This window comes from Mandrillus leucophaeus, unplaced genomic scaffold (assembly GCF_000951045.1).
Source record: "Mandrillus leucophaeus isolate KB7577 unplaced genomic scaffold, Mleu.le_1.0 Scaffold357, whole genome shotgun sequence".
NCBI lineage: Eukaryota > Metazoa > Chordata > Mammalia > Primates > Cercopithecidae > Mandrillus > Mandrillus leucophaeus.
The window spans coordinates 1,263,881-1,279,177 of NW_012103776.1; the positions used below are offsets into that span (position 1 = coordinate 1,263,881).

Sequence of the window (15,297 nt, forward strand, 5' to 3'; positions counted from 1 at the left end):
TTGGAGTTGCTCTTCTCGAGGAGTATCTTTGTGGCATTCTCTGCAGTTCCAGAACTTGAATGTTGGCCTGCCTTACTAGGTTGGGGAAGTTCTCCTGGATGATATCCTGTAGAGTGTTTTTCAACTTGGTTCCATTTTCCCCATCACTTTCAGGCATACCAATCAGACATAGATTTGGTCTTTTCACATAATCCCATGTGGAGGCTTTGTTCATTTCTTTTTACTCTTTTTTCTCTGCACTTCTCTTCTCACTTCATTTCATTCATTTGATCTTCAATCGCTGATACTCTTTCTTCCAGATGATCGAGTTGGTCACTTAAGCTTGTGCATTTGTCACATAGTTCTTGTGTTATGGTTTTCATCTCTATCAGTTCTTTTAAGGACTTCTCTACATTGCCTATTCTAGTTAGCCATTCATCAAATCTTTTTTCAAAAGTTTCTTTGTGCTGGTTACGTAGTTCCTCCTTTAGCTCTGAGAATTTTGATCAACTGAAGCCGCCTTCTCTCGACTCGTCGAAGTCATTCTCCGTCCATCTTTGTTCTGTTGCTGGCGATGAGCTGTGTTCCTTTGGAGGGGGAGATGCGCTCTGATTTTTTGAATTTCCAGCTTTTCTGCACTGCTTTTTCCCCATCTTTGTGGTTTTATCTGCCTTTGGTCTTTGATGATGCTGACGTACTGATGGGGTTTTGGTATGGGTGTCCTTTCTCTTTGTTAGTTTTCCTTCTAACAATCAGGACCCTCAGCTGTAGGTCTGTTGGAGTTTGCTTGAGGCCCACTCCAGACCTTGTTTGCCTGGGTATCAGCAGCACAGGCTGCAGAAGATAAAATATTGCTGAACAGCGAGTGTTGCTGTCTGATTCTTGCTCTGGAAGCTTCGTCTCAGGGGTGTACCCTGCTGTGTGAGGTGTGAGGTGTCAGTCTGCACCTAGTAGGGGATGTCTCCCAGTTGGGCTACTCAGGTGTCAGGGACCCACTTGAGCAGGCAGTCTGTCCATTCTCAGATCTCAACCTCCGTGTTGGGAGATCCACTGCTCTCTTCAAAGCTGTCAGACAGGGGCATTTACCTCTGCCGAGGTTTCTGCTGCTTTTTGCCTACTGAGTAAATTCTATTGCCTGTCAAGGCACTAACCAGAAGCCTATTCTCTCTTTATTATAAGGTGAAATACAGTCATGGGAGAGGTGTTAAAGGCATGCGAGAACCAAATAGAGACTTTCTCTTTTACAAAATCATAAGGGTTGAAAGACAAATGAACAGGAAATGACTTGCTTTGTATGTTACATAAGGCCATGTCTCTTTGCTCCCATAATCATGACCCCCTAGCTACATGTTGCACTGCTCCAGAAGCCAGAGACTGCACTACAAATGACATCTGTTGTAGTTGTACAGTGTACAACCTGACCAACCATAAATGTCCCTCATTTTAGAAAACACTGATTGATAGAGCCCAAAAGTCATTGGAGAGGTAACAAATAGCTCAGTCAGTAGTGTTACAGAAGAGAAAAAGAATCTTATTACATGGAGACAGCATACCTTAGAACCTATTTTCTCTTTTTATCATTTAATATGATTTCAGACAGTAGAAAGACACATACGGCAGCAGAAAGATCACAAGACCTATGGGTAGATGTCTTCAATTCCAATTTCCATTCTAACACCAAGTTCCTACAAACATCCTGGTATAGGTATGAATTGACTAGCCCTGGTTGATCACCAAGATCCCTTTAAGGCCATATGATTCCTTACTCTTCACAGCAAGGCACCTGCTATATTTTCAGAAAAGCACAGCCCTCATTTTAAAGCAGCATCTTTTTCTATCTTTCAAAGTAGGTTAGCAGTCAATTCAAAACACTGAGCAATAATTTGACATCTTCCTCAAACTGAGGTTCCTTCCTGGCATGCAGCCCCTTCCATAAGGAGGTGCTTTCACTGGAGCCACCAAGTCCTGCCTCGCACCACAAACGTATTGTTCATTTGTTTGTTTCAAGTCTGCTTTTCCAGTTGCAAATAGGCAGATCAGTTCTCCTGAGATTTAGGTAAAAACGTCTCCTCTATCTGGGTGAGCTTCCTTATAAAATGGCCAGAGAGCCCTGTCTCTTTGTAAGCTTGATGGTACAGCCTTTCTATTTCTGATTTCACCACCTAAAGGCTTCACTGTTTCTCATAAACCATGTTTTGGGCAGTATTTGGGTATTCAGTTTTTTCCTTTGGTAACCTTATTTACCAAAGGGACCCTTTTATTTGGTGAGTGATTCTCGACCTTGGTCACATACTGGACACTCCTGGGGAGGGGGGGTTTACATCACAGACACCCATGTCCCCCACATTCCCCCAAGGGTCTGATTTGGTCTGTCTGGGGTTTAGGACTAGATATTGGGATTTTTCTTTTTAAAAAATAATCATTCAGATGGCATCCTTTCCCTTTAACTCTCCCAAAGGAAAAGAAGAGTGATCGTCAGGAAAAGAAGAGTGATCGTCAGTGGCAAAAGGCAATTGCCGAAAAGCACCACCAAGAGCTGGCTTCATGCTCAGGAGTGAATGCTGAGCCTCTTCCTCATGGTTTCCGGTGCTCCACAAGTTCAGAGAAACGTCTCTGGTAAGAAACTGTAGAAGTAGTGCATGGAAGTGTTACCAGAAAGGGTTCCTGATCCAGACCCTCAGAAAGGGTTCTTGGATCTTACACAAGATCCAAGAATTTAGGGTGCATCCGTAAAGTGAAAGCAAGTTTATTAGTGTACTAATCTGTTTTCATGCTGCTGATAAAGACATACCTGAGACTGGGTAATTTATACAGGAAAGAGGCTTAATGGACTCACAGTTCCACATGGCTGGGGGAGCCTCACAATCATGGCAGAAGGCAAGGAGGAGCAAGTCACATCTTACATGGATGGTGGCAGGCAGAGAGAGAGCTTGTGCAGGGAAACTCCCCTTTATAAAACCATCAGATCTTGTGAGACTTATTCACCATCACGACAACAGCATGGAAAGACCTGCCCCCATGATTCAATCACCTCCCACAGGTCCCTCCCAAAACACATGGGAATTCAAGATGAGATTGGGGTGGAGACACAGTCAAATTGTATCAATTAGGAAAGTAAAGGAATAAAAGAACCGCTGCTTCATAGAGCAGCCCCAAGGGCTGCTGGTTGCCCATTTTTATGGTTATTTCTTGATTATATGCTAAACAAGGGGTGGATTATTCATGCCTCCCCTTTTTAGGCCCTATAGGGTAACTTCCTGACATTGCTGTGGCATTTATAAACAGTCATGGTGCTGGCGGGAGTCTAGCAGTGAGGCTGACCAGAAGTCAATCTCATTGCCATCTTGGTTTTGATGGTTTTAGCTGGCTTCTTTACTGCAACCAGTTTTATCAGCAAAGTCTGTGAGCTGTATCTTGTGCCAATGGCCTATTTCATCCTGTGACCAAATGCCCTAACCTCCTGGGGATGTAGCCCAGTAGGTCTCAGCTTTATTTTACCCAGCCCCTATTAGAGATGGAGTTGCTCTGGTTCAGACACCTCTGACAGAAGTATAGTCTTAATCAGGATTTTAAAAAGCTCCCCAGGTAGTTCTAAAGTGTTTCCAAGATTGAGACGCACTACACATGATTAGAGCTTTTAAATTGCAGTGGTAAGTTACCCGGGAACCATGCTAAAAAACACAAATGCTGATTCAGTCAGTATGGGGTGGGGGCCTGAGAGTCTGCATTTCTAAAAAGCTTTCAGGAGACCCAGTGCTGCTTGTCGAGGACCAAACTTCCCAGGTACCAGATGAGATAATCTACTTCCAAATGTCCTCTAGTCAAGCCACGCCTCATGAGCTCTCACGTGATTTTCTTCCTGTCCTAACCCTACACAGAATGAAGTACCTCATGCTATTTACAGGTAGGAAGGCATTTTTGTGTATACACTGTTTTGTTTTTAAATATCTGATAGCAACAAATCTTATTCTAGTCAAACATGAAATATTACCGGAAAAGTACAAAACCCTGAAGTCCAAATTTGGAGTGATGACCTGAGGCTCACAAAACCAGAGTGCAGTTGCTGATGTGGGGGATGCACTTAGAACCTGAGTTGGTATGGAACTTATTTTAAACTGAAGCCACTAAGAATTCAATAGGTGCAGAAAGTAGCCTTCTTGGTGCTTCCTTTATCTGACAAAAAGCAGAGATTTCTGGAAAAATGAGGCTGCCGTACTTCCCTCTTACAGGTGGCTTTTACTCCCAGGGAGAAGATCAAGAAACCCACCATAAGTCTGCTGTCCAGGGAAGTTTTATGGCCATGAATGCGATGCAGAGATCACTCAGGCCTGTATGAACAAGCACCATCCCAAACTCTTCATCTCTCATTTGTTCTTCTAGAAAACCCATGTATTCTTCCTATAGAGGCCTTTTCCCGCCTCTTTTCCCTACTAAGCTGGGCATACAAGTTTCTAGCTTTAGCTACTTATTGAGTTTCTTCTTTTTTGAAGCTCCTATATGCATACAAATAAGGTCCCCCTGCCCACCTGTTAATCTGTCTTTTATCAGTTTGATTTGCAGGCCCCCAGGTACTGAACTGAACAGGACAGAGGAAAAGTGTTTCCTCCCTGACACTGAGCAACTGGAGGCTGCTGTTAAGTAACCTTCCCTCATTTCTACATCCGTCCTCCGTCCCTCCTTCTAGCCCCTCAACCCACGTTGTGTCTCATGTTCCTATTCACCTAAAAGAAAAAAGGAAAATCAAATAATACTGTTTAAATAAACCTCTGCCTTATAGTTTGTAAACTGTTTTCTGTCTTGTTTTGTTTTGTTTTGTTTTGAGACAGAGTCTTGCTCTGTCACTCAGGCTGGAGTGCAGTGGCACCATCTCAGCTCAATGTAAACTCTGCCTCCCAGGTTCAAGCAATTATCCTGCCTCAGACTCCTGAGTAGCTGAGATTACAGGCATGTGCCACCACGCCTGGCTAATTTTTGTATTTTTAGTAGAGACAGGATTTCACCATGTTGGTCAGGCTGGTCTCGAACTCCTGACCTCGTGATTCACCCACCTCAACCCTCAACCTTCCAAAATGCTGGCATTACAGATGTGAGCCACTGAACCTGGTCAACTGTTTTCTGTCCTTGTAATTGATGTAATTACAATTGGATTAATACTTCACCTGCTGGACACTGGGTAAGAACTCTCCAAGTAGAAGTGGAAATTTTTCTGCAAATGGATCTCATGTTACATAGCACAGGCCTACTGTAATACCAGAGTTACAGAATTTGGACTTGAACATCAAATACTAACACATGTGTTCCCTATATACATTTTCATAAATCAATCAAAAGAATCCTGTAATCCCAGCACTTTGGGAGGCCAAGGCAGGTGGATCACCTGAGGTTAGGAGTTCAAGACCAGTCTGTCCAACATGGTGAAATCCTGCCTCTACAAAAATACAAAAATTAACTGGGCATGATGGCGGGTGCCTGCAATCCCAGCTACTCAGAAGGCTGAGGCAGGAGAATTGCTTGAACCTGGGAGGAGGAGGTTGCAGTGAGCTGAGATGGTGCCATTGTACTCCACCCTGGGCAACTGGGCAAGACTTTTTTTTGAGACAAAAGAAAAAAGAAACTTATCACCCACAAAGCATGATTTTTTAAAAATAAAGGAACTAAAACTCTTAACAAAATAGATAAGATCTTATCTCACAGATCTTAACAAACAAGTTCCTAATTAAGTAATAATACATAGGAACTCATATTGGCCCAAGGTAGGATCTAGAGGTTTTAGAAACTAGTCTCTCGGCCCTGACTTAGACCACAGGTGCTCACAGCCTCAGGTAGTAGGTCCCTTTGACAGCGGAAGGACTCCTGCATTGCAAAGATCATTCATGGTATTTGTCTACTTGGGCATTCAGAGGAATTTATCTGAGAGATCTCTGTTCTTCTGTGGCCCTGACATGTCTTTTCTCCTCTTGTATTTTCACTCTTACTTTTCTTCTTTCAGCATTAGGAATGCTTTCCTTTGTTCAGGCCAGCCCATGAGGAAAAGCCAGCCTGCTGTGTCATCTTAACAACATTCATAAAAGGGAATTCTTCATATGTGCCCTTGGCACACAGCACCCCGCGTCAGTTCTAGGAATCCATGTGTGAGGAACAAAGAGGATTGTTTTGTCTGTAAATGGGCTATTCTGACAACAGGGCAATTTTGGCTTCTCTCTAAGCTTCACAAAGCTTTGCAGCACAACCCTGGCAAGGAATCACGACGACAGTAGCTGATCTGAAGCCACACATACCATGTGCGGGGCCGGAACATGATTAAAGCAATCAAATGCACAAGGTTTAGAGAATGAACTGTTACAAGTTTGTAGGGGGAGAGGATTCCAAAGTCCTTACTCAAGGTTCAAGAATTATAGCAAAATGGATCTAATATAATAACAACCATAATTATTATTAATATTATTGTAGCTAAACTTTAACACTTGCTACATGCTGTGATTAAACACATCAGATTTAAACACATCACTTTAAATAGAATTCCATGAGTTAGGTCTTATCTCCATTTAGGAAATGGGGAAACTAAGGAATGAGGTTATGAAAACTGCCCAAGGTTAATCTGCTGGTGAGAGGCAGGGATGGTGCTGGAATCCAGGCCTCCTAGCCGTTGCTTCCTGCTTCATCTTCCTGTTTTTAGCATCAGCAACATCACGTTGCCTGGAGACCCACTGAAAGCTGGATTTGGAGGTCACTTAGAGGTTACACTCCCCTCCCCTTCTTCACCTTATGGGTGAAAAAGCAGAGACTTGGACAGCTCCCTTGAGTTGCCCAAGGCCAATGTAGGTGGAGCTAGGAGTATGACCTAAGTCTCCTGAGATACAGCTTGATAGGCTGTCTGCTACCCAGGGTTATGTGTATACTCTTTCATCCAATTAATTTTTCAGCCAACAGCTACATCCTTTCATTTGAGCCCTGTGCTTTCAAATTACATGTCTTACCACTCAAAGAAGTGGGACTAAATCCACAGAGTTTTGCAAGCTTAAAGGTACCTCTTAAAGATCTGGAAGCCTACAGTACAGTATTATTCATGTCAATACAGAGCCAGGAGATGGATCTCTATATTGCTTTAGGTAAATCTCTTCTTAAATTAAAACACAGACTATGTTACAGCAAGTCATTGAGAGTCATAAGAGGCAAAAGTGAGAAAGTGAATTGATCAAATCACCCACAGTCATGGCGCAGACATCAGTTTAGGCAAGTCATCATTTAACCTAATTGAAGAGTTAATAGTTCCTACATTCTTCAACTTATTTATTTCCGGCCCTGAGTACTTCAGATGTGCTGCCCTGAGAACTCCATACTCACAACATTCCTTTGACCTTTCTTAATCCTCCAATGACATTACCAGTGAGGTTCTGTTATTAAATCCATTCCACAGTCCCAAGAGACCGAGGTTTAAAGAAATGAAGCAATGTGCCCGAGGTTGCTGGAGACTTTACCTGAATCCAAGTGATCTAGGTGCCAGGGGTCGGTGGCAGACGACATGGGGGAGAGGGTCAGCGGCGAGGCTCCGCAGTTGGACTCCACTAGCTCGCCCTGGATGTGGACGTGAGCCGAGGCGTTCGTCTGCCTCAAGGCAGCCTTGAGAGGGGCGATCTGGTTGAACTGGACTCTGGAGAGGCAACCAGTGAATCCTGGGGTATTGTATTTGTGAATCTCTTGGTCAATTTTCCCTGTTTCTAAAAGAAAAAAAGAAATGAAAATGTAATGCGACTGACCATAGTCCAGCTGTACAACACACCTGTCTTTGAATGCTTGTGTCCAAATCTTACATTTAGGTTTCAGTTTAAGATGTTACATTGTTTTAGGTGAACTATTAATGAGTCAATAAGACTTAGGGCTGCAGACTTGACTTTAAAGGAACCTTGTGTTAACAGAGAATATGGTAGGGTGAAAATAAGACTATATGCCATAAAATACATTTCTCAGTACATTCTGGCCACTTCAGATGCTGCTGAAGCTCACCACAGTGACTTGGTCCTGATTGATTTTTCTCATCTTTTCTGATGCTTCCCTGACCCTCTTAACAAATTGAATAAAACAGCTCTGCTCTGCCCTCCTGGCAAACTATGGTTCTGTTTTGTATCTCTTACTTATTTTCTTCTTCAGAAATCTTAAAACAAAACATAACAGAACAAAAATGAATAAGAATTCCAGTAGCCTATACGTGAACATCTCCTTTCTTCAAAAATCCAATCCCCTTGGAATTCTGAGATTTACGGAATCCCTGCTAGAGTCTGATGGAGGTTTTGGCAGTCAGGAAACTTTCCCAACCCAATCACAAACATACACATGCCTTGAAGAATCTCACCATCTCCCCGCCACCTGTAGGCTCAACATCTTCCCAAACTAACTCAGCTCACAGGTGAGACTGAGTAGAGGCAGTTCCAAGGTACCAAGGGCAATGTACCCACACATTGTTATACCAGTTGAATCAATGTCTTTTGGCCCTCTGTCCCAAGTTTTAGAAACTATCTAACAGAAACAAATGTTGAAAAGGTCCTTAAATGCTTAAGAGCCCTTAGCTAGTGGGCCAGGTGGACTGACCTCAGAGCCTTTTAACCACTACTGGGAACCATGTGAAAAGGATAATTCCAGCGGCAGTGTCGCAATTGCTCTGAGCAAGTGCTGCGTTAACCCCTCATGTCCCTGCCGACTCCCTGGGCTCACAGGAAGATTCTTTTGCCCCAGGCCTGAGGCAGGGTGCTGCGGGGGACGTGGATAAAGCGCCTTGTTCTTCTCCAGCATCTTTGTTCGCTTGCTTGCCCTTTGCTGAAGCCGTTGTTATCTGTCGTGAACCAGTGTTCGTTTTATCTCCTCTGTTAGAGATCTGGGTAGAAAACTTCTGACTCCGGCTCCATGTCATAGGGTCCCTGACAATTTTCACAACTTTGAGGAGGGCAGGTTTCCCTAAGACACCACAGAAAATCAATCGTTTCAAAGCCGTATCTATCTGCGGGGTCCCAATTTAACATGGAGTCCACACTTCTTAAAGAGCTGTCTTCCCCTCGGTATCTCCTTCTGAGGTGGCCTCCAGGGAGGGAGCCTGCGGCATGGGGTTCCGATGGTGGAGCAGGGAGAGATCGTGGGTGGCAGCAGAGGCGTCCAGGCCCAGGCCTGTGGGGCTGCGAGCACTGGCAGAAGCGTCCACTGAGCAGCAGAAGCTGGGGCTGGATGGCAGGAATGAGCCCTGGCGAATGACCTGCTCTCACGTTTCCGTTCTCTTTAGGGCTCTTTCACTCTCTTTAGCTTTTCTCCTTTCTGGGCCTTCTCCCTTTCGGGGAAAATTCCCAGTGTTTCAACTGTTGTTTCTTTCCTATAAGGCAGCAGGGTCACCAAAAGGAGGATTCTGATGCCCTGGAGGGCAGAACCAGTATTTCCCAAACTGGAGTGTGTTCCACATCTAGTTGATGTGCCCCTTTCCTAGAGACCCTTGGCTGGGACCAATTCCCCTGGGGGGCCAAAGTGCAGTAGATGCTCTGGAGTTTGCAGGACCTGATGGTTCCAACTCAGGGCTATGTGATAAGAATAATATTGATACAACGGTAGAGAAAGGTGGCAGAGAAAATCTAGGCAGAAAGGGGCGAGTCCCTGTCAAACCCTCACCCTCAAGCCAGAAACTGCAGCCCAAAGTGAGAACTTATATCCCTGTTTTCTGGCTCAAATGTTGCCTTTTCCAAAACCACCCATGGCCCTGCCCCACTGAATCTTGTGCCTATAAAAACCCCATACTCAGCTGGCAGAGAGAAGAGAAGCAGCTGGACGTTGGCGACTACGGTTGGAAGTTGGAGAGAAGCAGCTTGACTTCAGAAGGACAACTTGACATGTAACATCAGAGAAGAATCTAGCCAGAGATGGCTGGATTTCAGGAGAAGATTACCTTCTCTCTCCATCCCCTTTTCAACTTCCCTTCCTGCTGAGAGCCACTTTCATTGGCAATAAAATCCCCCACATTTATCATCCTTCAATTTGTTTGTGTGACGTCATTTCTCCTGGATGCAGGACAAGAGCTTGGGCGCTGCTAGTGTGGATACAAAAGGCTGTCACACTTGCTGTTTGTCCTCACTGAAAAGGCAGAGGGACCACTGACTTAGGCCGTCTGGGGACAGCAGAGCTAAAAGCACTGTAACATGCCCTCTGGGGCTTCAGGGGTTGCAGGCACCACCCCTAGATGTTGCCACAGAGCCTACAGAGTTCATTCCTGTTGATGCTCAAAAGCGCTCACCCTGGCTCCTGCACCCACCCACCCATGTGCTTCCCCCCACAAGGGGTGGAGCGTGGTGGGGCCAAGTGAGTGGAGTTTGCTCCTGGCAGTGCCTAAGTGGCTGGCTGGTTCCAGCATTCGTGTACTCCAGTTCCTGCCTCATTCGCATGCATGCTTCCTCCCATGAGGGGTTGAAAGCTGTGGGCTGGGTAATTGAGGGCACCCCTGTTGCAAGTCCCGCAAATGGGTCAGGGAAATATCCTGCTTCAATATTAGAGCACAGACCAAGGGCAGTACACGTTGGGGAGGGGCGGGACACTGTGCTTAGTACTTACTATGCAGTATCCCATTAAGTCTCCTGGCACCCCTCTGAGCTAAATAGGATTGTCCCCCAAGTGACAGATGAGGAAACTGAGGCTTAGAGAAGTTAAGGCTTTGCCAATGAATAAACATTTATGTTTCATATAAAAAAGCAGAACTCAAATATTTTGCATTAGTCTCAATTTCTCTTTGAAAAATAGACTATATTATGTTTTATATTCATATAGACTTGATATTTCTAGTCAGGAACCCCATAGAAATGGTAGAGTGAGGGTTTTAGAAAAAAGGTAAATGGTTGTTAAAACTGCTTTGAGATCGTGTTTCATTAGAGGTTGAGCCAACAATTTGATTTTCAAAAATGTGGTGAACTGATGTCAAATCTTCATTAGCATCATTTAAAGCACCAGAAAGTTACAGAAATGCCTGTCTAGAATAAGATTCCATATTTCTTAAGAACATCTATAAATGATGGTATAGCCATCACTTTTGAATTTATTACAAGTAAATTATGTTACTCTATAATTGATTAGACTGGTCTCTACTGAAATCAAATATTAAAATATTTACTGTAAGAAACAATGTTCTGCCTGAAGGTATCTTGGGTAAGGTGTTATTTGTGGGGGAAACTTGCTTTAAAAATGCAAATTTTAGAAATGCAGTACAATCACTTTAAAATTAGATTCTCAAGTGGCAATCAGTACTTTAATGTCTTATATTCATAATGATATAGGTTATAGAAAATAGCCCACTTAAAACACTGACACAATTCCGGGTAACACGTTAAAATGAAATGCTCATGACAGTCCTTTTAAGGAAATGCAGCACCTCCATTTGCGATGCATTAGCATGCTTTCCCGCTCCTTGTTCACTGACTGAATGCCAAGTGAGAGGTAGGCGTGTTGTGAGGAATGAAAGAGAAAAGGGCGCCTGAGCAGGAAACACAGGGAGAATAAAGCCAGTTCCACGGAGGACAGAGCTGTGCTTGGGGCCGTGTGTACACGCTTGAGCTCCTTTTCAGCAACTGGACAAGCATTTATTTATTTGGACAGGGATTTATTTATTTATTTATGAGACAGGTTCTTGCTCTGTCATCCAGGCTGCAGTGCAAGGCACAATCTCAGCTCACTGCAGCCTCGACCTCCTGGGCTCAAGTGATCCTCCCACCTCAAGCCTCTTATGTAGCTGGAACCACACTCGTGTGCTACCATGCTGGACTAATTTTTTTTAGTATTTTTTGTAGAGGCGGGGTTTTGTCATGTTACCCAGGTTGGTCCCAAACTCCTAGGCTCCGGCGATCCACCCACCTCGGCCTCCCACAGTGCTGGGATTACAGGCATGAGCCACTGTGCCCAGTCTGGATAAGCATTTAGATGTGACTTATCGAAGGAGATTTCTTATTTTCCTTTGAGATTATTCAAATGCACCTATGTCTTCTTCTTGTGTATTCCATGGGATCTATTCACCAGATGATTTTTGTTAGGTTTTTATATCTCTCAGTTTTCTATCAAGATTCCCTTTTGGGGAGGGGGATGTGATATTATGAGATACAAAGAATCACTGTCAAGTTCATTTTCTACTTTTTATGAAACAGGCAAAAGATTTTAGGGCATCAATGAGACTTAAATTTAAGACTCTTGATAAGTATCTACTGTGTGCTCCCCACTGTGCTAGGGATTGTGGAAGTCACCCCTTCATAGAATCTGCAGGGTCAACACAAATGGCCAAACCTGGTTCTAGCCCTAACACAGCACACGGTCGCTCTTCAGAGACCGTAGTACAGCTGGCCCCAAAGCACTGCACACTGCTCTGCTCCTTCCTTCTGTTCTGGGGTGAAGTATGTTGACTGGTGGCACTGGGGGTCTTTAGGTAATTCACAGACTGGGAGCTAAATAACATCCAATCTTATTCCTTCCCCGATTCCCTTTCAATTCCTCAGAGTCTCAGGCTGGCGCAGCGTGGGGTTGGACTATCTTTATCATGGTGTCAACACTTCCTATTTTCCCTTTTTAACAAAGAGAGGTCAGACCTCAGACCTGGATGCTTCGGTGCGCAACAGTGCTGAATTTCATTATAGTTTTATATTATGCATTTTTAACACCACCGTGTCATGAGAGCAAGCGATACTGGCATTTCATTTCATGGTAGTATTGCAAAATTTCTCTTTAACATAAACTTTTTAACATAAATTTATTTAAGTAAAAATGGTGAGTCTGTTTAAAGGACAATATTAAGTAAACAGTAAAGGAGGCCACTAGAAATGGTAAAAATGTCATCAGAAATGACAAAAGTCGTGACATTGATCCTCAAATGACTCTTGTTTGGGGAACATTGTTGTGGATAGAGGACTTTGATGCCTCTCTAAGCCCCTGGATGTTCTCAGGTGTAATCCACCCTCTCCCCTCACACTCAGTACCAGTCACTATCCATCACTTTAGAACACCAGAGACCCCCGCTCAGTAGGGCTTCCTCCTGGATTCTGCTCCCGGCTCTACCTAACTGGACCAGGTGTGTTCCTACTCTCTTCGGATGGGCCAGAGGCCTGTTGTGCCTTTCCTAGAATTAAAGTTTTCTTGACAACTGGAACTAAATGTCACTTCTCTTTGCGTTCCTCAAAAATAATGCCTTGCACAAAGTAATCACCAGTGATTGTAGGAATGAATATACAGATGCTTTTCAACTTACAATGGGGTTACCTTCCCATATACCCATCGTAAGGTGGAAATATTGTAAATAAAAAATGCATTAAATACACATAACCTACTGAACATCATAGCATAGCCCAGCCTACCTTAAACATACCCAGAACACTTACATTAGTCTACAGTTGAGTAAAGTCATCTAACACACCACCTATTTTATAATAAAATGTTGAAAGTAGAAAACAGAATGGTTGTAGGGGTATTCAAAGTATGGTTTCTACTGAATGCATATCACTTTTAAACCATGGTAAAGTTGAAAACTTGTAAGTGGAACCATAAGTCAGGGACTGTCTGTGACTGAAACCATCTATTCAACAGTCTGTCATTCGTAGTTTGGTTGTGTGGGATGGGACCAAGTACTATGGAAATTAGAACAATCATAGTTAGCTGTAGCCAAAGTTTGTTTTTCAGCTTCATAGGGTAAACAGGTGCAGAACGTCACCAGAAAAGAGGAGGGGAAGGTATTCAGCATATTCAGGAATTCAGCAGCGTATTCAGAGCCACTAGATCATTATATGTTATTTCTAGCAGTACTATTACCTGAAAATCTGTCTCATTAAAAATGGACTTGTCTTTCAAAACACTGTTGTATTGCTCTAAAACTGACACCCAGAGGAACTGATAAATTTCTCTCCTATGAAGGAAGGCAGGACTTAATCCTGAACACCCACTGCTATATAAACCCTCCACAGTCCTGATGCATAGAACAGTGGTTCGATGGCACCTCGTGGAATAAGTAGAAAGTCGGTTTGAAATCATTGCCTGGGTGAAGTTTTAAATACTAGTTGGAAGATCAGACTGAAGTACAATAGGTGAGTGGTCACCTGATGTACACTTGAAAACATGGCCAGGCGCTGCCAGGCCAGCACCTGAAGCTCCCAGTGGCTCCCAGGGTCAGGGCTGGGCATCTGGGCCTCTTGGAGAGAGAGTAGAATTTGCATTGATCAGGTAGGATTCCGTTTTTCCATTCTAGTCCCATTTGGACAGAGTTGAATGAACGGGAGTCTAAATGGTTAGTGGAATAAATCAATGGGAAGTAACCATAACAACAACAGCAACAAAAAGCCAAGAGCATTCATCTAAAAAAAGCAACATAAAATCTGATAAGCCTCATTCCTCAGTTTGAACGCGATCAAATGGTAAACATCAGGCAGGGCATGGAAATGTTAGTATCTAGGTTCCCCGTCAGCTCCTGCTCTGACAGACTGCGGTTTTTGTTCAGAGATGTCTTGCCAATCAGCTGCCTTTCCAAAGATGCACAGCCAGAATTAAATCTGTATCCATCATTGATGTATATGATTAGGTACTATGACATTTTATTCATCCCTTAAATAAAGACATGAATGAAATTTCATTGTATTTATTAGATGCTTTTCTCTCTTATGAAGGAATATGCAGGACTAAAATATGCAGGTGTAATTTAAATACTTCTTGGCCTATGAAATGCACTAACTCAATTATGCAGAGGCAGAATGCTGGGAGAAGCAGAATCATTTTTCCTTCTACTGTCTCTACCACATTTTGAATTTTAATTATTTTTAGAGACAGGGTCTCACTGTCAGCCAGGCAGGAGGGCAGTGGTGTGATCATAGGCCTCGCTGTACCCTTGAACCCCTGGGCTCCAGTGATCTTTTTACCTTAGCCTCCTAAGTACCTGGGACTATAGGTGCACACCACCATGCCTGGCTTATTTTTAAATTTTTTTTGTAGAGACAGGGTCTCATTATGTTGCCCTCCTGGCTTCAAGCAATCCTACCCCCTCAGCCTCCCAAAGTGCTGGGATTATAGGTGGGAGCCACTGCACCTGGCCTCTGCTGCATTTTAACTCATAAATCTTTGTATAAGGACTGATAAAACAAAACTGGATTTTTTCTTTCCAGAGTCAACAATAAAAAAGAAATGTCTTAATATAGCCCACTACACTTTTGTAAAAAGATGAAGTATTACATTTTTATTTATCAATTTATCACAGCTCCTGAGCTTTCGGGGATACTAAATAGGTTGAAATTGTCACTCACGTTTCTTTTTTTCTTTTCTTTTTTTTTTTTTTTTTTT

At 43.4% G+C, this 15,297-nt stretch overlaps 1 protein-coding gene across 2 annotated transcripts in view; it reads right to left on the reverse strand.

Moving 5' to 3' along the window:
* CNTNAP2 (contactin associated protein-like 2) overlaps positions 1 to 15,297 on the reverse strand; it is a 318,368-nt gene that overhangs the window by 33,363 nt on the left and 269,708 nt on the right. For both annotated transcript variants that reach the window (XM_011989555.1, XM_011989556.1), the window contains one exon: positions 7,458 to 7,697. In XM_011989555.1, coding sequence (XP_011844945.1) covers positions 7,458 to 7,697 — 240 coding nt within the window. The remainder of the gene's footprint in view (positions 1 to 7,457; positions 7,698 to 15,297) is intronic.